The sequence below is a fragment of the Boleophthalmus pectinirostris genome, unplaced genomic scaffold (assembly GCF_026225935.1).
Source record: "Boleophthalmus pectinirostris isolate CB_2022bp ecotype Guang Dong unplaced genomic scaffold, ASM2622593v1 HiC_scaffold_983, whole genome shotgun sequence".
Classification (NCBI taxonomy): domain Eukaryota; kingdom Metazoa; phylum Chordata; class Actinopteri; order Gobiiformes; family Gobiidae; genus Boleophthalmus; species Boleophthalmus pectinirostris.
Window position 1 is genome coordinate 1 of NW_026571566.1, and position 25,000 is coordinate 25,000.

Genomic DNA, 25,000 nt, shown 5'->3' on the forward strand with positions numbered 1-25,000 from the left:
CGCCCATATATTATATATCTCATACTAATGAGACAAGATGGGCCAAGTGTCTTGCCCAAGGACACAGCAACAGTTTCACTGGAGCCACTGTTGCTGCACTACAGCACTTGGTATTGCCATAGTGTCCCATCCAAGTGCTAGACCTTCTTAGCTCAGGGATGAGATGAGATCAAACATTCACAAGGTCATGTAGTTCTCTTTTATACATGTTTTACATTAAAATACATTTTCCATAAGAGATGCTGCCATGTTTACAGATACTAAATATGACTGAATGTAGCAAGCATAAAATGCACCGGAGATCAGTCGGCTTGGTATGTCCACATGGAATAAAACAAGCTTAAGGTTAACAGAGTTACCTTCTGTTTCTCTTCTATGTGCCCTTGAGCGCCCCCTGCTGGACCTCTTGTAGGATCTTCTTTAGGGGTTTCTGGTTCAATCTTGTCTTCAGACTCTGGTTCAGTTTGTAAACCAGTCTCAGTTTCTTCCGGAGTTGGCGTGACCAATGGTTCTGGTGGAATAGACTCTGTAGCTGGTGGGGGAACCGCTGCCTCCTGCTCTATGGTCTCATTTGGATCGTCTGTATCCTGCACTGGTGTTGGCTCTGTGTTCTCATCTGGATTTTGTTCTGAGTCTTGGGTAGGTTCAGGAACCAAGACTACAGGGGAGTCAGTCACTGAATCCGGCTCTTCTACTGAAGCTGTTCCAGTCTCAATTGTCTCCTCTTCTGGTTCTGGTTCTGTTGGTTCTACTTCAGGAGCTGGAAGTAACAAACACATTTACACTCAAACCTGAAGGAGAATTCTCTCTCACACATAACGACAATGGATAGGATGAGTTCATAAATTGCTTTACTGGTTCTGGACTATTAAATGAATCAAATCTGCTTGCAAGTCACAATGGGGCTTTTTGCCTACAGGTCAATAACCAGATGTGTAGGAGTACAAACATGTGTGTTGGAGCAGAGCTGTGACTTTGGGGAGAATAGGTCTGATATGTGACTATGTGCTCAAACTGAAAATGGTCACACTGGTGTTTTGCTGATTTGATTAAATATTCGTACCGCAGAGGTTGTTCAAGCATCTCTGAAAATCCTCTGGACACTGAGAGCACCAGTCTCCCTCCACATAGGGGCGCTCTCCCTCGTAGTTCCCACTGAAAGCATGGGCATAGAAACACAGAGCAGGGCAAAATGTTTCATAGGCCAATTTGTTTAAAGGGCTCATATTACACTATTTTCTGATCTATGTTATAATACAATCAAAAACAGACCTGGAGTTGTGTTTTTTCCATTCACATTGTTTCAAACACAAACCCTGTATATTTAAAGTGAGTTCTTCTCTAAAACAAAAACAAAAAACTCTGTTGTGCCTTGCGATGTCATGTGGTAGGAGGAGTAGGTAAGGAGTGCTCCATAGTGTTTTTAAACTCCATACACCTTCACTAGAATCATTTGGATCAGCGCTACAATTACCAATCTTTAATGAACAAAAGATAAAAAGTACCTGTTAATTTGAAAACAATCACTACATAACGTTACAAGGTGGAACACAACATTTTGAGCTTTAGAGATGTAGACAGACTAATAATAAAAGATTTCTCAAACGTGTGAATGAACCAAAACACAACTCCAGGTATGTTTTTTGCTGAAGTAACAACATTACAACATGACTTAAAGCTCACAAGAGTCAGTTTTGTGTAATATAGGAACTTCAGTTATTACAAGAAGTAGATTTTCTGAATTAAATGACTGGCACTTCTGTAGCTAGTTAATACTAGTAAAATCTTACGCAGGAAAGTAGTTACAAACGAGGAAGTGTGTAGGATCAGACCAGCCCAGTCCCTCCATCTGAGCACAGAGATGCACTGCACAGCCCACTCTGTGTGTGTCCGCCCACACCATCTAAAAGGACAAGATTAACACAAATAAAACAACATCCAAAGATTCAAGGTACTTTAGGCCCCTTGTGGTGAGCGGAGAGAACAACTCCACATCACTCCATTAGGCTGAGTGCCAGGCCTGGTTAAATACATGTGAGGGGGTTAGCTCTGTCTGGCCAGTGACGTTTAGGATATATCTCTTTGGAAAATCCCTTCACAACATTTGGGGAATCACATCCTCCACTAAATAAAAGTTGGAGTTTAATAAGTGTCCACACATTCAGAATATTCAAGTCTCTTAAAAGTGGAACTAAACACTAAACTTGCTTTTTTTGCTACTTTAAGGTGCACTGTGTAACTTTTTGGTTGGGGGTCCGTCACTTCATTGCTTGCTTCTACGGAGATGTTACTGCTCTGCCTGTAATGTTCCACAGTATGACATTAAACAGCTCTACCTTACATTTATTCAATTACAAGTGGTTTTACAGCTCAAAAATACCTAGAAAAACAGGCATTCTGACTGTGAGCGAGGTCACCTCTCCACAGATCTGACCTGTAACTTGGCCTGGTTTAATGCCATACTGTGAAATATTCCAGACAAATATCATATAATCTCTATGGAGAAAACATTTGACTCCACCAAAAAAATTACACAGTGAACCTTTAACTGTTCATATGATGTTCTAATAGCATTATCTACTGTTCCTCAGTCTGTGCTGCCTTCAGGGGCCTCTGCAATTTCAAGTACTATGTGACATCAAACAGGACTGCCCTCATTACAGCCAGGTTTGTATGATTCCCAACACCTGGCTGTTCCTTATAAGTTTAAACCCCGCTTCTCCTCCCTGCTTACTCACACTTTAGTCCTCCAAGTCCTGCCCAGTTTTGCTGCTCTATTTGACATGTGGTGTCTGTGTTTAGTCCCACTTTAAGTCCAGTTCAAAGGGGTTTTTAGGGGGTTGGTTTAAGGCTCAGACCTGGGTGTAGTGTCCGCACATCTTGTCCTCTTCACAGCTGTTGTTGTAGTAACTATAATCCGCTTTTTCTGCACAAAACAAGATAATTACATGTCATTTCAACAAGACTCTGCTGCCCTGAATGTCTACTGCTCAGTCAGTACATGGGACGATATCATATAGTCCTTTAAACCTGTTCAAAATTTATAACATATAAAGGCAGTTTTTTCTGACCTAGGAACCACTTCTCCAGAGCCCTCTCCAGATCTAGCTCTCCGGTTCCAACGTACAGGTTCTCCCCAGTGTCCTCCAGTTCTGGGTTATGGTTCCACACACATGTAGCTGCATATTTTTCAGCCAAAATCTTCAAGTTCCCATCCCACTTCTGTGAAAGACAGGGGGAGACATTAAAACACAGCTGTTAAAGACATCTGTTTACTTAAAAGTTGGGGGTTCAGTCTGAGCTAACACATTTTGAGTAGCAGTGTCTTTGCTTGCACTGGTATTTTAATGTATATTTTTTTGTCCTATAAGGTTTGTCTTAGCAAAAAGGAAAGTGAACAACACTGCATTACAGGAAAGAAGTAGGACAGTTCTGAACAATTCAAAACTAAAAACAGACACAAGCAAGCTAGATCCAAAAAACATCAAGAAAATAGAAAATGTGTCTTCCGTTAAGGCTGGTTTGTAAACACGTGCACACATACACACACACACACACACACACACACACACACACACACACACACACACACACACAAAACTAGAATCGTGGCGCCCTCTGCTGGCAATGCAATGACACACACCATAAATAAATGATTAACAAGGATTATAATGTTAAAGCAGGGATTTCAAAGACAGTGAGCAGATCCGTAATCCATATGATCATATTTAGAAGTGATTCTGTTTTAAGACTTTTGATTTTTCTGTATTTGTTTTTCTAGTATTGCAATTGTGATTAAATTTGTGTTCATGTGTTTGAAGAGTACTCAAAATGCTCATTATAAATAACTTAATCACAATAAAATTTGAGAGAAGACTGAAATGTTAACTGAAAAACGAATAGTTAACCCATGCATTTCAGTACTTATGTTTAACGTCAAGGTTTATCTGTGAAAAATACGGGATTTTTGATTCACAGAGGACATGATAAGATCTGAATAACTAGTCTTTGCGATTTCGATTTGATTGCAATACATTGTGCAGCCGTAACATTTCATTTCATTCAAAAGTTCATCTCTCTCCATAGGACTCAGCTGTAGTTATGAAACTGTGATGTCACTATTTTATTCAGTTTGAGTTAAAGTCCTAAAAAACATCTGGAGCCACTCCCAAACCCTCTGAGACCATCTGATCTCACTCCCAGACTACAATGCACTCATACCACAAACATCAAGACCGGACCAGACCAAAAAACTTAAAGAAAGATTTTTGCAGTGAGGAATACCATCAGATAATTGCTGCGGGCTGACTTGTGGTTCACCTGAGTACATACACACATACACACACCACACACACACATGCACACAAAACTGCAGAGAGCTCAGTTTTCTTGGTTTGCACCTTACATCATAACTCCACTTGGAAGAAGCACACATTTTAAGTTCATTTTATCCATTTCTGATCTAGGGCTAGTCATTGTATTTCAGTCACGGTTTTGGTCTGAGTTCTCCTGAACCAGAACTGGGCCCGGTTCGTTTCCTGGGTCTGGATTTGGTTTAGGTCCTGGACTGCTTTAGGTGGAGTCCGCTGAATAGAATGTCATTTTACGAACAGCTCCATGTGGTTCCCATTAGGTTCTGGAGTCTGGAGGGACCCTACACGTGCTCACAGTGATGTCATCAGAGCTCAATCCACCTAGCAACAGGCGACGCCCTCCATAAACATTATAATATTAAAATAAGACTAAGCCAGGATTAAACTAGTGTCAACCTCATTCACAGCCTTGATATTCATTAAAGGCCCTATATTACTCATAATTGACGCATGTGAGATTTGAGTTGCGTTGGAATGTTGTTACCTCATCAAAAACATACATGGAGTGACGTTTTGTTTCGTTCACACAGGTTTGAGTAATCATGCATTATTAACCTGTCTACATCTCCAAACCTGAAAATGCTCTGTTCCACCTCGTGATGTCATGAAGCAGTAGTTTTTAAGATAACAGCTACTTTTTATCTTTACTTCAGCAGAGATGGGGAATTCCAGGGCTGAGATGATCCAAATAATTCTAGTGAAGGTGTAATAGGCCCTTATCTTATTATAGATTCATGCCCTGTCCAGCTCCACTTCTCTCAAAACTGTGGAGCCGCACTTCCTGCTCAGTTGATGTGTATGTATTGGTAATTAGCCGAGTCATGCTCAAATAAATCAATATTTAACCTTCTCTGTTCAGATAAATATGTCCTTCTATCTCAAACCTAGTGCTAACTGAAATTAAAATGAATTACTGATGTTTTAAAGTAGCGGTAAAACAACTGACTTGTCATTAAATGTATTTTCATAAAGTTGTTTTGTGTTCTATTTAGATTAGGTTAGCATTAGCATTAGCATTAGCTTTTAGATACAAACACCTACTTTTATACACACAGAAGCTATTTGGTATTTGCATTGTCGTAAAGGTCTTAACACGCTGTCTATGATTATGTATCTGTAATCTTTTGTCCTCTGTCTAATATGTAAATATAGATTTATCTTAGCACGACGCAGGTGGCTCTGTGAATAGTTATTTTAATAAATCCAAGGAATTTCTTTTTTACCACGTGTCATAACAAGATGGGACAGTTTAAAAGAAGAACACAGCCTAAATATGCAAGATTTGTGTGTTAAACATGTGTGAATGAAACAAAACACAACTCCAGGTCTGTTTTTGATGAGGAAACATTATAGCACAGATAAAAACAAAAACAAAAACAAAAAAAAAAAACAAAAAAAGACACATAATATGGGTCCTTTAATGGTGCCAAAGTGCCTTGGGTGGAGTGACAGTGGTACAGACATGGGGCCAGTCTGCACCTGAGGTCCATGCACCTGCCAATCACACATATTTACATTTACAAGAGGCAGAGAGCCTTGGCCAGGTTAAACAAGTGAAAGCTAGATTCAAACTCTCAACCTCTGAAAATGTAAACATAAAAGGATTCAAGTCAGCAGTTTGCATGTGATAGGACAAAAGCAGCTCCTGGTCCTGAAAGCTGGTCCGGACTGGTTTGGTTTTGGTCCTGAATAATAATGCGATGTTGTTGTGGTTGTGACTCAGCCCCAGACTGATAGAGACTCTTATACATATTTACTCCAAATATTTAAGTCTGATAAATCCAATTATCCAATCAGACCCACGCTGACTCACTCCCTTCTCTCATACCCTCCTCTCACACAACACTCAGGAGTATATTCAACATCACATTTTCTCACTCATTAAACAGGAACCTGCGGGAGTGGTGTTTAAAATGTGTCATTGGTGTATTCATCACATGTTCAGTGACTCCTGTGTAAAAACAATAAGCGCTTAGTTTTAACCCCCCATACAATGAAGTGGGGTTCAAAAGCAAACTCATTCAGCTATATAATTTTGGTCATCTTAGATTTTTACAACTTTTGCTGGTGTCTTGTCATATAAATTTTTTTCTATACATCAAAACTTAAGAAAAAATATCTATTTAATGAAACAAAACACCTATTGACTAAAACAATTGTGTTAATTTATTTTTGTCAAATCACCCAGCCATAAATTAGCTTTAGATATGTTCAGTTTCATGAGGCCCAAAGGAGCACGATGTCCCCTCACAGCAGAGAGGAACCTCCACTCCACTGTACTGACCTCTTGCATTATTCTATAATGGCCACACCCATTAACTACAGAGTCTCTAAGAGTCGTTTGTGGTTCTTCAAACCATATAATTTCATAATATATATTATACAAACATGCATTTTTACTATATTAACATATCAATTATATCAAGATTCTAAACCAAATTTACTTAAGCATCACCAATGAGTATTAGATGTATTTTTTACAGGTCTGACCACACCTGGTATATGTGACAGTACACGGTTTTGGACTGACTATTGTGTATATGTCAAAAGAGTTACAAATAAACAGATATTTTTGCTTGGTGCGTACAATGTATGTTTAACACAGAAGACATTGGGCTGCTCCAAAAGAATTATCAATGGCTTAATATTTTTAATAATTAAAAATTATATATTTATAATTATTATATTATTGTATTTCTATAGACCAGTGTTTTGCAGACAGATCCATAATAATTCACTTAAAATAGCCTGTAAATATTACACTGACGGATATTGATAATAACTCTATGTATGATGTAGATTAGACAGATATGCAGATGTTGGAGATGAATATGAATCATTTTAACTGAGAACACATGACAAGCAAACCATGTTGTAAATCTTGTACTTTGAGTTTAGTTTGTGTTTTTAATAATTGTAACTTACTAAAGGTAACATGGCGGAGGCGCTGGGCTGGACCACTCCTCTGTAGCGGTTGTGAAGCTCCACTAGAAGTTCCTCCTGATCCTCATTTAGATACCCATCCACTTGCACCAGAGACCCCAGAAGAACCAGGACCAGAACTATGGACTGGACTATTGACCTTCCTGGAATCATAGCCCGGACTTTATACCTGAGAGAGAGAAGTTCATCTTGGTCCAGACCTGCTTTCAGATCTGGTTCTGTTCTAGTCCTTGTCCAGACGGTTCTCCTCTGTACACTCAGATCATCACAGAAGAGCATCCTCAGAAACGTAGTCCACAAGCTCCAGAGATGAGTCCAGATCTGAAAGATGCTTGACCCTGGGGCTGATCCTGGGCTCAGTTTTGGTCCTGGAGATCCTGCTTGGTCCCAGAGTTAACCCTGTTCTAATGAGTCTTGATCAGTCTGATCTTTATAGATCTTGTTCCTCTGGACTTGCTTTGGACTTATCTCTAATATCTTATCTCTGGACCTGGACTTGGAGAAGCCTTTTCTTGGTTGTTATCTGTTCTGAACCCTGTCTTGCTCTGGATGTGGTATAGACTTTGATTTGCAGGACCCTGGTCTTGATTCTGGTCCAGTATAGCTGTAACAACACAGGATCCTCCCTGTCTCTCTCTCCTCTCTCTCTCTCCTGATCAGTTTGGTTCACACCCAGTTCCATGTGAGCGGGGTACTGCATGTATTAAACTCAACACATGTTTGAGTTTAATTTTTTTCCTCTTTTTCTAATTTTTGAGAACAGATTTTAAGCACCTCACTGTCCCTCCCTCTGCACCAGTCCTAAGTGCAGATAACTTGTGTGTGGAGGGGCATCTGGAGTAAAATTTGCTTGTATTCATAATCAGGTTGAAAAACAAAAATCACTATACTAATTTGTGTTTTGTGTTAAACTGTTCCTTATGACTATTTAACCCTCCTGTCTTTTTTTTCCTCTCTGTGAAATCTCTTCCTGACCTCTCCATCACATTGTGTCTTCATTTGTCTTTGGAAGGTGTTGTTTTAGCTCTAGTTTCTGTAACAACATAACTCATATCTGGTGTTGGGAAATAGGCTCCCCCTAAGAACACCCTCCAAGCACACACACACACACACACACACATGCACACACACACACACACACACATACACACACTCACACACAACATACACATTCAGCACACACTAATGTCTCCTAAAATCCTTCCCCCTAAGACCACTCTGCACACTCCTCAACTCTCCTCTCTCCAGTCCTCTCTAGACACTACATTCACTTCAGTTCTCTCTCTCTCTATCTCTCTTTCTCTCGACCCCTCTCCCTGCAGCCCCCCTTCTCCTCTCACTGTCCCAATCTCTCCTCTCATGGAGTCAGTTCCTCCCGATCGCCGCCTGGTACCACCCAACTTTTTCTCTCCTCTCTCCCCAAATGCTCTTTTGTTTTTCTGTTGTTGTGTTTTCAGGCTTGAATGGTCACTTTTCACAGTCCACCACCCTCCCTCCTTCTCCCAAAAACACCAGATTTTACCTTTGTTTTGTCTCATTTTCTCAGAGGCATCCAAAAAACGAACATGAAGTAGAGATGGAAGATTCTGCAGATGCTGGGTGTAGAATCAGACATGTCATTATCAGCAGCTCCAGATAAAACAATGCAATATTTAAAGGCGGGGTATTATGCAAAATAAATCACCTGTAGAGGTTTAATATGTAGCCCATGCTATCATGTTTCAGTAATTAAGTGATCTCTACCGGGCCCTCCTTGCAGTTACGAGTATGATCCTGTACAAGGCTAAGCCCACAAGCCTACATCACCCATGCTCCCACAAAACAATTCTCCATAAATATACAGCATAATACTAATCTGTACACTACAACTTCACAAACCTGGTGTGATGTGCGGTAGTTTCATTAGTGGAACGGACAGTGATGGTGTTTTGATAGCGCTCAGAAAAGGGAGCGTCAAAAAGGAAACTTATAAAACATGTTCATATGTTGTTTTCAGTCAATTTAGCATTTTCAAAACAATTAAAGATAACATGGTGATTTAAATATGTTATGTGTTTGCAGTTAAAACCCCACAGAAGTAAAATACCCCCATATACCCCAGACATATTCTGCAAAATCCACTTTAATGAGTTTATAATCATGTTAAAATTATGTTCTCACATGCTTACTCATAGTTAAAGTTTATAGCATAGTACAGTTATTGATTCATACATATTTGAGTAAAGAGCTCAAAAATTCATTGTCCCCGTCCCTGCCCACATCCCTGAACTTAGTTACAATTATGTAATAAATGATGACTCTGAGTGATACATGTTGAGATTTTAAATGTCATGTAGTCATGCCTGTTGCTCACTATTTTGAAGAGGTGGGGCCCATAAGCTCTGCAGTTTTGAACAGGAAGTCAAAAGCTGTTTTAGATCAATCTTGAGTTCTCAAAAATGCAGTGAACAAAATGTAAACTCATGATCTGCTTATGTTATCATTTAATACTATATGCTATACTATACTGTATATAATAAGTGCCAGCAAAGAGAATAAAATGTGTTCTTTATGACAAAACATTGTGTAAACTGTGAAATCACCTGCACTGTACCGGTAAACAGACTGACACATAATGTTGAACCCTTACACTTTTTTCACTGAGTCATGATGGATGCAGAACAGCAGAGAGAGGCTCAGGCTGGATGTGAGAGGACCAGGAGTTCTTTAAAGGTCCTATATTTAATTAATTTAATCATGTAAGATGTAAGTACTGTTATAATGTCGTTTCCTCATAACAAAAATACCTGGATTTTTATTTTGCTTCACTAACAGATGTCATTTTACCTTTTGTTCAGTAAAAATTGGCAACTCTAGGGCTGAAATGATCCAAATCATTCTAGTGAAGGTGTGTGGAGCTTAAAAACACAGTGGAGCACTTCCTCTATAACTACTTGAAATCACAAAATGGGAGTGTTTTTGGTTTGAGAGAAAAACTCAGCCTTAATATGCAGGGTGTGTGTGTTAAACATGTGAATGAAACAAAACACAACTCTAGTTATGTTTGTGATTATATTAAAACATAGATCAGAAAATACTATAATATGGGCCCTTTAATAATAATCTTCACTACATCTTCAGGGCTGGCCTCGGACTACTCCCCACTGACAAAAAAGATGAAATATTAGTCCAGATACAGAAGAAGGACCATTATAGAGTCTTTGGATTAAAAACTAAAACATGGGAGCAATTTGATTCTGATAAATCGTATAAAACAAACAATAAATCTCTAGATATATTTCAGCAGAGTAGCTCCAGAGCCACACCCCAGTCTTTTCTGCCACAATTAAACAACATAATTTAACTTTTGGAGACAAACAGATGCTAAATGCTGTCTCTGTTTAGACTCAGATAAACCCACAACACTATGTATAACTGATGTTTGTTTCCTTTATGGTTCACCACAACAGAAGTCTGAAATAACTTTGTGAGGATATGATTCACCTCATTGTTCTTCTCAATTTTAATTGTTAGTACATAAAATAGGTATATATAATATTCATAATGTACAAAATACTCGAAAACCAGACAGAACTAGAAAGCAAAGAAGTGTAGTCAATTGAGAAAGCACCATAAATAAATAAATCTTTGAAGTATAAAGAAGCGTAAATATTGGCTTGTGTATATAGCCTCACAAACAAATAACAAAAATACAAAAAAACATTCAATTCAACATTCACATTTTTGTGGATCAGTTCGCCATGAAATGTAAACAGATTTTTTTTACATTTTCCAATTTTGTGTATATAGTGTGTGTGTGTATATGTGTGAACTGAGTAGCAGTAGTTGCAGTGGTGAAAAAAGTACTCAATTTTGTTACTGAAATAAAGGTACAGATACAGACGCCTAAGTTTCTCAGATAAAAGTTTTTTTGAAAAATCACAAAATCTACCTAAGTATTAAAGAACCTGTTTAAAAATGTATTTTCAGAGTAACAAGTAAAAATAATTCACACAGATTTGAATAAAGTAGTTATATTGATTAAAAAGTTATACAGATTTTTGTCAACACTTGCAAAACAAATAAATTTCTTAACTTTTCTTTGTTTACTTTGTTTGCTTCGTTTGTTTGCAAGTCGAAGCTTGGACTGAAAAGTGTTAGTCAGGATGTTACCACAAACATGGTAAAAACAAGCCCTAAAATCATATGAAAAGTACTTTTTACTTTCCAGTCCTGTTCAAAAAATGTAGTGGCATTTAAAGTAAAGATACCTGCTTTCAAATGTAGTGAAGAAAAAGTAAAAAGTATCCACTGTAAAATATCGTAAAGTAAAAGTACAGATACCTAAAAATTCAACTTAAGTACAGTATTTACTTGTATTTCGTTACCTTCCACTACTGTAGAGCTGTAATGTGTAAGATACTGTATGTAAGTGTCCGTGTGGGCGGTATTTATCACATTGTAGGGAATTCTAATCGGTACTAACTATTGAGATTTGCCTCTTTTATGGGGAAAAAATTAGACCCTCAATACATAAATGTTTCAAGATGAGATCAAGAACATGGTTTAAACTCCAGATATGAGTTTAAAAAGGTTAAGGTTAGACTAGTAAATGTGGTTGAAGTTAGGATGAGTCTCCAGTGAATGTAAGTCAGTGTAACATCCCCAAAAAGGAGGAAAACTCATGTGTGCGTGTGCTTGGAGTATAATATGATTCAGATCCTCATTTGTGTTTGTTCAGCTTTTTCGAATGCAGTCATCACAGTTGTATTATATAGGCTAACTATGTAATGTATATCCTTTTTTTTTATTTTGTATTGTGGAATGTGTGTAACGTGATCCTGAGCAACTGAAGGGAGTTGTTCAGCTCCAACATGACTCATGCATTCTACCACTCTGCTCTCACACAGAATACACATGTACCATACAACTATTCTCCAAAAATCACAATGAAGAGCCTAACACAACTACAATAGCAAGAGTTATGGTTAAAGAAGAGTAGTTCATGAACATTAAAGGTCCTATAGTATGAGATATTGACTCTTGTGAGCTTTAAGCCATGTTAGAATGATGTTACTTCCTCTAAAACATACCTGGAGTTGTGTTTCGTTTCATTCACACATGTCTGAGTAATCCTGCATTATTCGTCTATCTACATCTCCAACGCTCAGAATGCTCTACTCCACCTTGTGATGTCATGAAGCAGTAGTTTTCAAGTTAACAGCTACCTTAAATTTTTTGTTCAGTAAAGATTGGCAATTCCACGACTGAAATTATCCAAATGATTCCAGTGAAGGTGTGTGGAGTTTAAAAACACAGAGGAGCACAGGAGTGTTTTCTGTTTGAGAGAAGAACGCAGTCTAAATATGCAGGGTTTGTGCCTTAAACGTGTGTGAATGAAACAGAACAACTCCAGGCATGGTTTGAAATGGGGAAACAACATTATAACAAATCAGAAAATCATGTAACATGGGCCCTTTACACAACCTCATGTGTATGAATGATAGTTGTGTGTTTCATTGCTTATACTGATCCATGATAATGCATAGTATTTCAGCCTTTCGTTTATAACTCATATTTGTATTTTAGTCTACCTTTTACACCATGTACATTACGAGTGATAAACACTAAGGTCATTTATCCAAAATCAGATTAAAGGTACAGTATAGTTTGAGCTCTAACTGTTTGTAAAAAGGGACTCAAAACTGAACATGGGTTGCCAGTACCATTACCTGCATTACAGGACACATACTACTTTTTCTCATTCTCTATAATGGACACGCCATGCCTCATGTGAAAGCTGCAGTACACTCATTGAGTTGCAGAGGCTGCACTAGCACTAAATAATGATTGTCTGCAGGTTCTGGGGTTTAGGTAGTGAGGAGATCATATCAGAGCGTCCTTTTAGCTTTAACCAACTGAATTTCAGCAAACTGTGAGGAGAGATTCACAAGGCTCATTCTGCTTTCTGAGTGGATAATCATCCTGAGAAACAAGACAACAACTTACACCAGAGAAAACTTGTCCAAGTGCAATGTTTATGTAATTAAGAATAAATTAGCATTACACTTCTTATCAGTAAAAGCTTTGAATGTCTCCCTCATAGCGCGGACACAGATAAGTCATGTTTATGTAACCGGATTTAAATTCAAAATCTTGTGTCTTTAAGTTTTACATGACATATAGTAAAATGTATAGCTATACGCATGGTACAAGGCTACTACAGTGAACATAGAAAGTGACACAATACACCCAAACTACATTTAATGAATGACAAAGTTTTGATCCGTTGTATGACATATTGTGGCATAACTTAAATATGAGCAATCTAAATTAACTGAAAATGGGAATTAGTTCAGTAAAACACACGCACTCATAATGTTGTAATTCATATGTTACAAGTGTTCAGTGCTACCACTACCAATCAGCTGTTTTCAAAATAATGAAAAATTAGAACCATTATCATGAAAATTAACAATTTAAAACTGGACAGGCCTATTATATATTTTGAATGGTAAAAAAAAAAAAAGGTATCAAAATGTTGCCTATAAACAAGCTGAAACCCATGAATAGATCACCGTGCACCCGCGTGAGAAACTATAGAGGCACATACCATGACTGTCTCTGGATCAATGCTCCGGATCCTTTGCCTCACTCTGCTGGTGGCACACGTTCATTACAGGAATGTTCGTTTGGTTTTAAAAAGTTTTATTGTTTTAAAATAGTAAGGATAAACCTTAAAATCTGTCTAATATACTATAATAACAATTTACCCTAAAAAAAGAAAAAAGAAAAAAAAAAAAAATCTCTGTGACCTATCCTGTGCGCATGCGCAACGCGTCAACGGAGTGCAGCAGCAGTTAAAGGTAAAGCTGTCCTCTTTCTTTATTTTTCGGTCATTACGGTTGTTTTTGGTCTATAATGAGTCTCAGCTGTTAGCTGTTTCTCACGGCGTCTACATCAGTCATTGAAACCACAATTATCCACTTTAAATTCAGCTTTAATTTGCTGTTAATGCGACTTTGCTACGGATAGCCATTAGCATTTTAGCCCTTACATTCTGACTCCAGTAAACCTGTTAAAGTCAAAGTTTAATACGTTTTTAACGCTTTCTCCCGTGCTTTTATTCATACAATCCTCGCTTATTCAAATGTCGTAATGCATTTTCTTTCTGTCATTAGTTTTTTGGAGCCAAACGGTCGTAAAAATGACAAAACTGTGTTAGCATTAGCTCCTGTCAAACTCCACGTTAACAAACAGCGGTCACAGCCAATCAGAACTCGGCTCAGGATGATCCTGACAAATCAGAGTGAAGATGCGGGACACGCTCACATTTTTTGGGCGGGCCTTTTCTTGCTACGGATCATATCAGGCAAACAGCCACTTATGATAAAGTGTGTGGCATGAGGCCTTCGTTATGTTTAATATCTTTTCATTGGATATGCTCAATTACAATCATATTCAATGAAACGATATTAATAACGCAAGCTATATGCCTGTGAAATAATTTTAATGGCATTTTTATTAGAAACTTTTTACAAAGCAAAGCTAAGTGTTACTTAGATGAAACCTACAATGAAGCTATGTCTATATTGGGTAAAAGGGAAGAATAAACATGAAATATTATCAATATTTCAGATGAAGACTCCGCCAGACAGAGCGGGCATCACATTTGCAGTAGGAGCTCAGCTGGAGGCTCGTGACAAGCACAACAAATGGTAAAGTTAGAAAAACAAACAAACAAAAAAAAAAAAAAGAACATCAACAACAACAAAAAAAAAAAAGATTTCTTCAACCTGAAAAATTTGTACAGGTATTCTGGGAGGATCCAGCAGCTTGACACAGAGAACCAGCAAGTCCTTGTCCAGTACCGGCGCTGGTCCAAACGGTACCAGGAATGGTTCCACTGGGACTCCCCCCACATCAGAGGACTGGACCGGGTCAGTCTGAGGAAACAAGGGCTGGACAAGACCGGCCAGAAACCGGTGAGTTAGAATAGAGCAAGCTCTGAGTGAGTTTTTATTTTATACAAAAAGACTCATCATGAATTTAACTATTTACTTAGTAACAAGTTTGTTAACAGGTTAACAACCCCCTTGCGTCTTCAAACTGAGAGGCACTTTAAATAGAGAAATAGGATTAAATATACAATATTTATATATCCTATAAACTCTCCTTTGCTTGTAAACATTACTAAATCATTTCTTTAGCTCTTTAATGCATTCTAAATGGGCACTCAGTGATTTCTTTTTTTCTCTTTGTTTTCTTAGTTGTACAGTGTTGGCTCTAAAGTGATGGCGTGCTGGACTGATTGTAAATTCTACCCGGCCAAAATCTTGAGAGTGAACAAGGATGGTGAGTGGTCAAAAGCAAGTCTTAAGTAAAGTGAGTAATACAAATCCATGACTTTTATGAGCTGTCGTGTTCTAGATTCCTACACTGTGAGGTTTTTTGATGGAGTAATTCGTACAGTGAGACCCACCAAGATCAAACCCTATGATGAGGTACATATCAGTGAAAATTACAACTATCATCTAGTTTTGGTTGGACATTTTTGTCAAATTCTTCACTTCCTAACTTTTCAACCTGTCCCCTAACTGAAGTCTGTTTTGTTTTTCAGAAATGGAAACTAGACAATTCAAGTGAAGAGTGGGACAGTGACTCGGAGGTAGAGAAGGAAGGAGAGAAGAAACTAGCAGAGAAGGAAGAAAATGAAGACATAGGAGAGGAAGCAAAAAAGTACAGTGGAGAGACAGACACAGGAGGAGACAAAACAAAGGAGGATATAGGAGACAAGGATTTAGGAGATAAAGACTTAGGAGACAAGGACTTAGGAGACAAGGGTATAGAAGACAAGGTTGTAGCAGACAGGGATGAAAAACTTGATTCAGAAAAAAACATAGTGAAGGAGGAACATAATCAAGAAAATTTACCAGAATTAAATGAAAATAAGAAAGAAGTGCCTGAGGATGAGAGAAAGGAGCCTGCTGCTGATGACCAAGGGGGCAAAGAGGCAGGAAGTAAAGAGGATGAGACCAAGGAGGGACGGACGAGGGATGCAGGCGAGAGGCAGAGAAAGAGGAGAGCGGAGCTTCTAACCACAGCTCGAGCCAAACGGAAACGCATCCGTGAACGAAACTCAACCCAAGAGGCCACTTCCATCAACCAAGATCAGCCAATCACAGGAGATCACATTGTACAAGGCCCCACCCCCATTGACAGAGGTCAGCCAATCACAGCCTGTTGTCCTCATGTGTTTCGAACTCTTATATGGAAGTCTAACTCTGTTTTGTCTGTAGAAGTTCTGCTGGAGAGACAAGCCCACCTCCCGACCACCCACAAGTTCAGCCGAGAACCACGTGAGTCCTTGTTCAAGTCTGTTGTTTTAGACTTGTTTCAGACCTGGTTTTAAAATAATGCCAAATATTGTCTTCAGTCTACAGAGTGATAAAGCGGCAGCCTCCTCCTATTCTTTCTATTGAATTGGATCATAACGAGTTCAAATGTCCTGCTCCAAACTGTACAAAGTCTTTCAGGAAGAGCTCTCTGCTGCACTGCCACCTAAAGTACTACCACAGTACTGCTGTTCAGAGTACTACAGTAACTACAGCGAGAGAGAGGTGAGTACTGGTACCTGAACTACACTAACAGTACTGCAGTAATTACATGCTGTGTGTAATTTTTTCCTCAAGATGTTGTTCTCAAGACTTTTTTTCTTTCTTTTTGTGATAATGTACCCCAAGCGGTATTTGGGCATCTAAATATTTATCACAGTGGTACTTTGTGTGACTGTGCTGTAACATCACTACAGTAACTATGGCAGAGTGGTTATCTCAAGTTTTTCAGAGTTTGTGGGTTGGGCTCCTGTGTGCATGTCCTCCGGCCTCAGGCTCATATTGTGATTCTGTTTGATTTAGAAGAAAGCGGCTGTCGTCTGAGGGCATCTCTGATGCATCTGAGTCTAAACTGGATCTTGGCACCTGTCGCCATGGAGATGAGGAAACAGTCCCAGTGGAGACAGGTTAATTCAGTGTCCAGTTACTAAAATATATCATCTATATGACCCAGTTTGAACTAAATCCTGGATCTGCTCAGGTCCAAAGACAGACCCCAGCAAAACTACAAGAAGAGAGCGCATTAGAGACAGGAAGCACTTCCTCCGGGTCAAACTCAAAAAAAAGAAAAAGAAGAAGAAGAAGAAAAAGAGGAGAAGTCATACAGGTGAGAATTAAAAGCTGTAGTGGAAAGATGAGGCCCTTTAGTTATTTTGCAGTCTGCTTTGCAGTTGCAAAGATTGACTGACCTGACTGTTCTTCTAATGGTCCTTTTGGTCTAATGGTCCTTTTCCAGTAGTACTCCATCATCCCTACCCTGTTTTCTTTGCCACAGATCTATCCTTTAGACCCTGAATCAATCAGGGCTGAGGGCTCCAAGAACCAGTTGTTTCATTTGCCTTTCAATGTTTTCTTGTCTTGGTTTTGTTCAGTGTTCTGCAGTAGCGAGGATGAACATATGGACCATCCTTCAGTCCCCAACAACCTGGATCCACCCAGACCTGGTACAAGCCCACCCAGACCCGGTACTGTAACACACAGACCTCGTACTATACCACACAGACCTCGTACTGTACCACACAGACCTCGTACTATACCACACAGACCTGGTACAGACCTACACATATGAGGGACTCGTCCAGACAGAGTGGTTTCTATTTCAACTGAAAGTGCGATACATTCAAACTAAATGGATCAAACTTTGTTTAGGGAGCCAACAGTCAGGTATAAGTAGTACTTACTGAAGTGTTAATTTGTGTCACTATAAATCCAGGTGCAGAGGAGGGCAGTGATTGGTCCACGCTGACGGCTGAGAGTGGCGAGGACACGCCCACCTGGCCTGTTTCCATAGAGACAGAGAGTGATGTTGTCAGGTGTGTTTGTGAAGTAAATGAGGAGAGTGACTTCATGATTCAGGTGAGACCCTCTGAATACTCCACACAGATTCTGCTATGTCCCTACTTGATCACAACATTGTGCCTTTTCAGGATTTTAAACAACCTCCCTGTGCACCTCATGCCCGTTTTAGTCTTGTCATATGCATTTATTCCCATTTTTAGTTGTGCAGTCTGAACTGCAACACTTTTATATACTAAATACTGTATACTACAGTTTGCTTTCATGGTCTGCAGAGAGACACGTGGTCCGTTTGTGTGAAGACATACATAATGGTTTACACATAAAAAAGTAAAAAAATAACAGAAAACTAAGAAAGAGCTCAGACTTCTGCAGAAATGACAAACAAGTGAAGCACTAAACTGTTATTCTAGATGTTATCTCAGGTTAAATAAATGTTATATTTGTTTTGTGTGTTTGTGTGTTTGTGTGTAGTGCGATCAGTGCCAGTGTTGGCAGCATGGGACCTGCCTGGGCCTCCTGGAGCACCACCTTCCACAGAGCTACACATGTTTCACCTGTCGGGGCTCAGCGCAGACTCCTATCAGGTCCAGGGACAGGAGGAAGCTCTGCTCTGATTGGCTGACGGATGGTCACATGTTTGGGTTGTCATGTTTGGAAGAAAACTTCTCAGAGCAGAACTCGGAGCAGATTGCACATACGCGCCGTCTGTTAGCACACAGTCATACTATCGCCACGGTAGCTGCAGCCATTGGGCTCAAGCTCCGCCTCTTGCAGTGAGTACGATGTGATGTAGCACCCTCCACACACATACAGACACAAATACTTTGCTCTAGGTGACCTCACCATCTTAAGGACAAAGTTTTATGACTCTACTAGCTATCAGTGTAAAAATATACACTTAAATATTGAGCAAAAACAGAGTCTCCATCTCTTGTACTGTTTCTGCATCTAGTGTTTAAACCAAATGCCTCTTGTGCTCAGGACCGGGTCAGAGGCCGAGCTACAGTTCTGGAGGTTGCCATGGAGACGTGAGGAAGGGGAGGAGCCCAAAGTTGTGTGCTATGTGAGCAGTGAGCACTGCTATCAGAAACCTGCCCTAACTCAGGTACAAACATGTTTGTATTTATAAACTTGGCTGTTGGATCCTGTCATTGATCTCACTGTATACAGCTGTTGTGTTTCAGGCAAGTCCAGAGGAATTCAAAGTAGAACCAGACCAGGACCACAGACCGGCCCAACCCTCAGAGACCTGCACAAGTCCAGAGCTCAACCTTTTGGACCACATTGAGAGTCTGCAACAGGAAATCTGCCACCGCCTGGAGCGGATGGAGACTGAGCTGGATGGTAAATGACTGTCATAATTACATGTTTGTTTAGATAATAACAATAATGTCAAAGATATTTCTGCCCTCTTTCAAGAGGCTGTTCTGAATACACAGGTTTAATAAGATTTAAAACGTGTATGAAGACATTTGGTGGTGATTACCCTTGGCAGCACTGAAATGAAGCCAGGACCATTTACTTGTGCGAAATACATAAAACAATGAATTTATATATGATCATGTAATTCCTTTTACAACCCTCAATGTTATTCTGAAACCAACTTTTTGAGCCATCTTGATGCCAAGGCGTACACTGCGTAGTGTTTAATTTGACTGTTGTGTCTCAGGCCTGGAGTCCTGGATGGACGAGCTGGAGTCAGCTGACCCTTTGCCTCGCCTCCCGGAGCTAAAGCAACGAATCCGACGGCTTCTGCGGGACCTGAGCACCTTGCGGCAGCTGTCTGTGTCTTCCTGACCAATCTAAGGGCAGTGTGGAGTGATGTGACAGGACCATCAAGTATTTTATGATTAATTGTTTTGTTTTTAAGAGTTTAATACAATGTGTTTAGTTTGCAACTTTTGGTTTGGTTTTTATTTAAAAAGTTTTATAAACATTGTTCTATTATGAACAGTCTGAGCACTGGTTTAGGAATTTTACGTTTTACGTCATGGTTAAAAAAAAAAAAAGATTGTTCTGAAAATTTTTCAGTTCTCATATCTGTTAGAGTTGTACAGTACAACAACCTGCTCCTCCGCCTGGATTAAAGCAACAACATTAGGTAAAGATGCAATCACCCATTTGTGGTTGGATACAGACTTGTTCATTTGCACCATGTAAAATTGCACAGTGCTGTTGAATCATCTGCATATTTCAGACGCTGAGCTGTGGTAAAACAAACAAGAACACAGACTCCGCTCACACCTCCAGAGCGAATAGTTCTCTAAATGTATAAAGTGTAAAAAATAAGTTTACTAAATGTAAATGTGTAAAACTGTTGTGAATAAAGTCGTTTGACTTGACCTATTTTAATTTGTACATTCACCTGTTCATTCAACACCAGAGCAAAAAAAAAGAGCTTGAGTCAAGATCATTCACTTTTATTATGAACATTTTACGTCAAACACAGAGCAGTTTCCCTTTTTCTGCTGCAACAAATAAACAAATGAGTTCTACAGAAGTTCAGGCTGAAAATATCTGTAAAAGTTTTTTTTTAATATACTGTTTTTTTGTTTTTGTTTTTTATAGTTTTGGTTTTTGCAACACTTTGATTTCCTCCTAGATCTCACACAGCAAACACTTTAGTGGTTTGGACATTACAGGAACCAGGAACTCAAAGTGTTTTACAGACTAACAAAAGGGATCCCTGATCCCCTCATTTACAACTGAAGTCAGTTTTCTCAATTCTCTATTTTTTCTCCCCCCATTTTATGGCACAAAGTCTGACCCCACCCCCTATTAAAATTATAGGTAGGACCATTATAATAGAAACATTCAAACTATATCCAGCCTCCCCAGGACACACTGGGCCCTGGCCCGCCAGAATCTTAGAATTCTTAAAAATCCAAGATTAGAATGACTAATATTAAATTTAAATATATATTCCTCTTCTACAGTTTGAATGGGGAATATGTATTTATAGTTTATTCTAAACTATGGTGACAGTCTGTCATTTTTCCAACACAAATAAATATATATTCTTTACCCCTAAGGTTTGTAGTCCAGATCCTGTAACATGTCCATGAAGCAGAGATGAAGCCGACAAAGCGTTCTGGCCGTGTATCGGCTCCCGTTGAGGCACATGAGCCCCGTTCCCATAACGACCAGCAGGTAGAGGGCGGGGCTTCAGTGAAATGATGTGGAAAAAAAACCATTGCATGAATAAGAAATACATACAAACAAAAAAAAGAAGCTATTGGTCCTTTTTCTCAGTCTCAGTGTCCGTCCCAGCCTCCTCACTTGACTCTTCCTCGTATCTATGGATCAAGACAAAGGAGGAAGTGTTACCATGACAGTGGGCATCATGTACACCAGCATGTTTACAGAGTTTAGGAGTGTCTGAAGCAGAGGAGAAACTTCACAGGATGGAGCAACAACAAGGGCTTAAGCAGAATCACACACAAGGCAAATAAAAGCCAGACGAGTTCACTCTGAATGAGATCGGTGACGTGGTGTTAACTGTAGGCTCTGCTCTGTCTGAAGCTTTGTTACTCAAGTTAAACAAAGATCAGGTCTTAACATTATCTGTAAAATTTATAAGTAAATAAAGAACTGACTTAGCAGGCACAACAACAGTAGGTGTGTTCAGCATGGTGCCACTGCAAAGGATCAATATCTGAAGGGCGAGCTTATACTGTTGAAATTCTATATAAACAGACACAGTTCATTGGCAGGACAATCGAGACAAGAACTATTTTACTTTTTTTTTTTGCAAGTCAAATGTTGTTTTTGTATCTTAAGAGAACACAATCACCTGCTCAGAAATATTTGAGTTTATTTAAGGGCCTACCAACAACACTGATCGACCAGGACAAGACTTAAAGGTGCAATATATGCAACTTTTCTGTAAGAGTCCAGCATCTGATTGTGTCCATGGAGATGCTAGGGAGATTGCTTTTGCTGAAATGTACCACAGTATGGCATTAAACTTGCTTATTATTTAATTAGGTGTTGTTTTTTTTGTTTTTTTTTTATTACAATAAACAACAATAAAAACATGCATTCCACTGTACGCGAGCCCACCGCTCCACAAATCAGACCTGTAAATTGGCTTGTTGGAAATAGACAAGTTTAATATCATGCTGTGAAAAATTCCAGGCAAACCAACAATATTTCCATGGTGACGGACCCTCTACCCAGAAAGTTACACAGTGCACCATTAAGTCAATACTTGGCACACTATCTAAGGTCCTTATTAGAGACATAAAAGTTGAATCTTATCTTAAATAATTGAAATATATGATTCTGTCCTCAGATACATACAGCAGGGACTGGGCCTGTCTGTGGGTTTGGTCCGATCTACAGAGCCACAGGGTTAGGAGCAGGTCTACGGCGCTCAGACTTTTCCATCGAACTAACAAGACTCGAAGGAGAGCCACTGACAGAAGGAAAAGAACTGAGGCGAGGAGAGGAGGGGAAGAACTCAACTGAGGACTCAAAACTAACAGGGAGAGGAAGGGAAAGAGAGAGAGGGAGGAAAGGACACGAAGAAGTGATGGAAGAGAGGGAAGAGGAGAGAGAAAAGGAGACAAGGAAGAGAGGGGTAAGACAAGAGAATAAGGAAAAAAGAAAATACTAGTGAGGTGATAAACATTTGTTCAGGGATGTCACATCAAATTCTGGAGAGTCAAATTGCGCTTGTTCCCATTGTCACAAAAAATAAAAAAATCTGAACAACATGGAAATGTTTTGTAAGGAGATATAAATATGACACTGACGTCTGATATTGTGATTGGCAGGCAGATTAACCAATCAGAAATAGGCAGAGTGTGATCACATCAAAATCAAACACAGACTGAGAAACGGCATGGATTTTTGCAGAATCAACAATCAAAACACCAAATTATTCCTCATCTCAGGTAAAATAAGTTATATATTTTGTTCTGAATGATACAGGAATTTTGGAGAGGAGATGTCTTCCACATTTGAAAGACGCGTGATACAATTTAGAAACTGTGGTTGGATCATCTCAAGTCTGGATGGAGGATTTTCTCGCTCTATGGTCCAGTTCTAGACCCTTCTGGATTTGATCAGAATGTAGAAGTGAGTGGTCAGGCAAAATCCATGTATTACTGTGAAAGTGACATTTTACACTATAATGTTGACTTCCCTAGATAAGAAGTTTAACTGTGGATCACTCAGAAGATTTAAAGCTGCTGCGAGGACTCACCTGAACATTTCTGTGAGTTCTCCTTTGAGCAGAGCCACAATCACAGGGAACCCCACACAGGCTGGAACCAGGTACAGGAGTGCAGGCTGCAACAGAACAACAAAACCACACAGACGCATTACAACTGTTAGAACTCTTAAAACCACTCAGGATGTTTTTATGGGGGAGATTAACATCGTGGAACCATTTAAACTTCACTCAGATTTACTAAACCACATTCTAGTGCGCTCAGATACTGGAGACAAGTTGGATGTAATGCCCAAACACCAGGATTTACAGGACGAAAAGAAGGATTCAAGTAAGAGTAATGTTACTTCAAAATAATATTATACTCAAGTAAAAGTAAAAATCCAAGAAACTATTCAAGTAACAGTGCATCGTGTAACTTTTCTGGGATAGTGTCCTTTTCTTCATTGAGATGTTATTGCTTTGTCTGTAATGTTTCACAGTATGGCATTAAACCTTTCTATCTTCATGTAAACCAGACCAAGAGACAGGTCAGATCTGTGGAGAGGCAACCCCGCTCACAGTCAAAATGCACGTTTTTCAAGGTATTTTTGGAGGTATTAAATTATTTTCTAGATATTAATTACAACCACCTGTAATTGAAAACATAAGGTAGAAATGTTGAATGTCACACTGGAACATTCTAGAAAGGGCATTTACATATCCATAGAAACAAACAGGTGACGGACCTCCAACTAAAAAGTTACATAGAGCACCTTTGAGAGTAACTGTTGGGACGTAGTTTGAAGTTATTGTAATTTGAAGAACAAAACATTAAAAAAAAATAATGCACAATATCTGGTATTTCCAAAGGTGAGATACAAAAGTTTGAAAAACTGCATTATATTTGAAGGAGCATGGCAAGAAACAAATGTCCACATAAGTGAATATTGTAAACATAAAGCTTGCGTCACTTATAGAAAGGATATTTTCATCACATCAAAACTTTTTTAAGGGGTTTTGGGTGTATTATTGTCCTACAAAGGTGACAACAATGGACGGAATAGCAGTGTGTATTTTCAATAGCAGAGAGGCTAAAGAGACTAAACTGCAAAACATATAATTAATGGCCGATCCCCAGTGTCTCCATTGTAATTATTAAAACAAAATCCAAAACTCACCTGAGCATGTTTGAAGGTATGCATGATGAAGATAGTTAGAACCAAACCAAAGATATACGCCACAAAACTGGTGTAGAAGTACGTCCTGGTGTTCTTCTTCAGACTGGACACAAACAAATACAAAAATCATCAGCATTTATCTGTACTGAACCTGAGCACATCCATCTAGACCTATTCAGATCGGAGAATATCGGAGAATATTACCTGACATCGAAGCGCAGCAAAAGAGCGATGAAAATTCCTGGAATCACAATGTCACCTAAACCCAACATTGCAAAGTTACTGGCTCCAAGTCCCTTCTCCAGCAGGTCCTGAGGGAACACCACTGAAATACACAAACATATAAAGTACATTGACATTTAGTATTTACAGATATTTATATAAATCCAGGTTTAAATCTGTATCCAGGAACATATAGTACTGACAATAGTTAAGCCTATCATAATAATTACTATA

General features: G+C 39.0%; 3 protein-coding genes across 6 annotated transcripts; 1 reads left to right on the plus strand and 2 right to left on the minus strand.

The window, feature by feature from the left end:
• Positions 1 to 70: 70 nt before the first annotated feature.
• On the minus strand, positions 71 to 7,995 carry LOC129407376 (peptidase inhibitor 16-like). Its single transcript, XM_055148165.1, has 6 exons — positions 7,299 to 7,995; positions 3,072 to 3,222; positions 2,859 to 2,926; positions 1,791 to 1,903; positions 1,064 to 1,155; positions 71 to 760 (listed from the first exon to the last, which is right to left on the minus strand). The coding sequence occupies exons 1-6, from the start codon at positions 7,593 to 7,595 to the stop codon at positions 303 to 305; spliced, it is 1,179 nt and encodes a 392-aa protein (XP_055004140.1). The 5' UTR covers positions 7,596 to 7,995; the 3' UTR covers positions 71 to 302.
• A 2,034-nt stretch (positions 7,996 to 10,029) lies between these two features.
• Positions 10,030 to 20,560, plus strand: LOC110157954 (PHD finger protein 20-like protein 1). Of its 4 annotated transcripts, none has more exons than XM_055148162.1 (16): positions 10,030 to 10,061; positions 14,934 to 15,013; positions 15,109 to 15,280; positions 15,566 to 15,650; positions 15,726 to 15,799; positions 15,916 to 16,519; positions 16,595 to 16,654; positions 16,732 to 16,915; positions 17,216 to 17,316; positions 17,391 to 17,516; positions 17,782 to 17,874; positions 18,123 to 18,265; positions 18,680 to 18,981; positions 19,190 to 19,313; positions 19,393 to 19,552; positions 19,878 to 20,560. In XM_055148162.1, exons 2-16 carry the CDS (start codon positions 14,934 to 14,936, stop codon positions 20,003 to 20,005), a joined length of 2,436 nt encoding a protein of 811 aa, XP_055004137.1. In that variant the 5' UTR covers positions 10,030 to 10,061; the 3' UTR covers positions 20,006 to 20,560. The 4 variants fall into 4 exon arrangements, with proteins under 4 accessions (XP_055004137.1, XP_055004138.1, XP_055004136.1 ...); XM_055148163.1 differs by having other exon boundaries at positions 10,032 to 10,061; positions 17,213 to 17,316; positions 17,782 to 17,853; XM_055148161.1 differs by having other exon boundaries at positions 10,033 to 10,061; positions 17,213 to 17,316.
• Positions 20,561 to 20,612: 52 nt separating this feature from the next.
• LOC129407375 (minor histocompatibility antigen H13-like) lies at positions 20,613 to 24,918 on the minus strand. Its single transcript, XM_055148164.1, has 4 exons — positions 24,749 to 24,918; positions 24,545 to 24,647; positions 23,418 to 23,503; positions 20,613 to 21,504 (listed from the first exon to the last, which is right to left on the minus strand). The coding sequence occupies exons 1-4, from the start codon at positions 24,901 to 24,903 to the stop codon at positions 21,441 to 21,443; spliced, it is 408 nt and encodes a 135-aa protein (XP_055004139.1). The 5' UTR covers positions 24,904 to 24,918; the 3' UTR covers positions 20,613 to 21,440.
• Between the last annotated feature and the right edge of the window lie 82 nt (positions 24,919 to 25,000).

Coding starts and splice junctions, on each gene's coding strand:
- LOC129407376 (XM_055148165.1), bottom strand. CDS start 7,595: ATGCTCTTCTGTGATGATCTGAGTGTACAGAGGAGAACCGTCTGGACA. Junction 1,904..2,858: donor TGTGCGGACACTACACCCAG/GTCTGAGCCTTA, acceptor TTGTCCTTTTAG/ATGGTGTGGGCGGACACACA. Junction 1,156..1,790: donor GTTTGTAACTACTTTCCTGC/GTAAGATTTTAC, acceptor CCATGCTTTCAG/TGGGAACTACGAGGGAGAGC.
- LOC110157954 (XM_055148161.1), top strand. CDS start 14,934: ATGAAGACTCCGCCAGACAGAGCGGGCATCACATTTGCAGTAGGAGCT. Junction 16,520..16,594: donor CCCCACCCCCATTGACAGAG/GTCAGCCAATCA, acceptor TTTTGTCTGTAG/AAGTTCTGCTGGAGAGACAA. Junction 19,314..19,392: donor AGAAACCTGCCCTAACTCAG/GTACAAACATGT, acceptor GTTGTGTTTCAG/GCAAGTCCAGAGGAATTCAA.
- LOC129407375 (XM_055148164.1), bottom strand. CDS start 24,903: ATGTCAATGTACTTTATATGTTTGTGTATTTCAGTGGTGTTCCCTCAG. Junction 24,648..24,748: donor TTGCTGCGCTTCGATGTCAG/GTAATATTCTCC, acceptor GTTTGTGTCCAG/TCTGAAGAAGAACACCAGGA. Junction 21,505..23,417: donor GAACTCACAGAAATGTTCAG/GTGAGTCCTCGC, acceptor CTTGATCCATAG/ATACGAGGAAGAGTCAAGTG.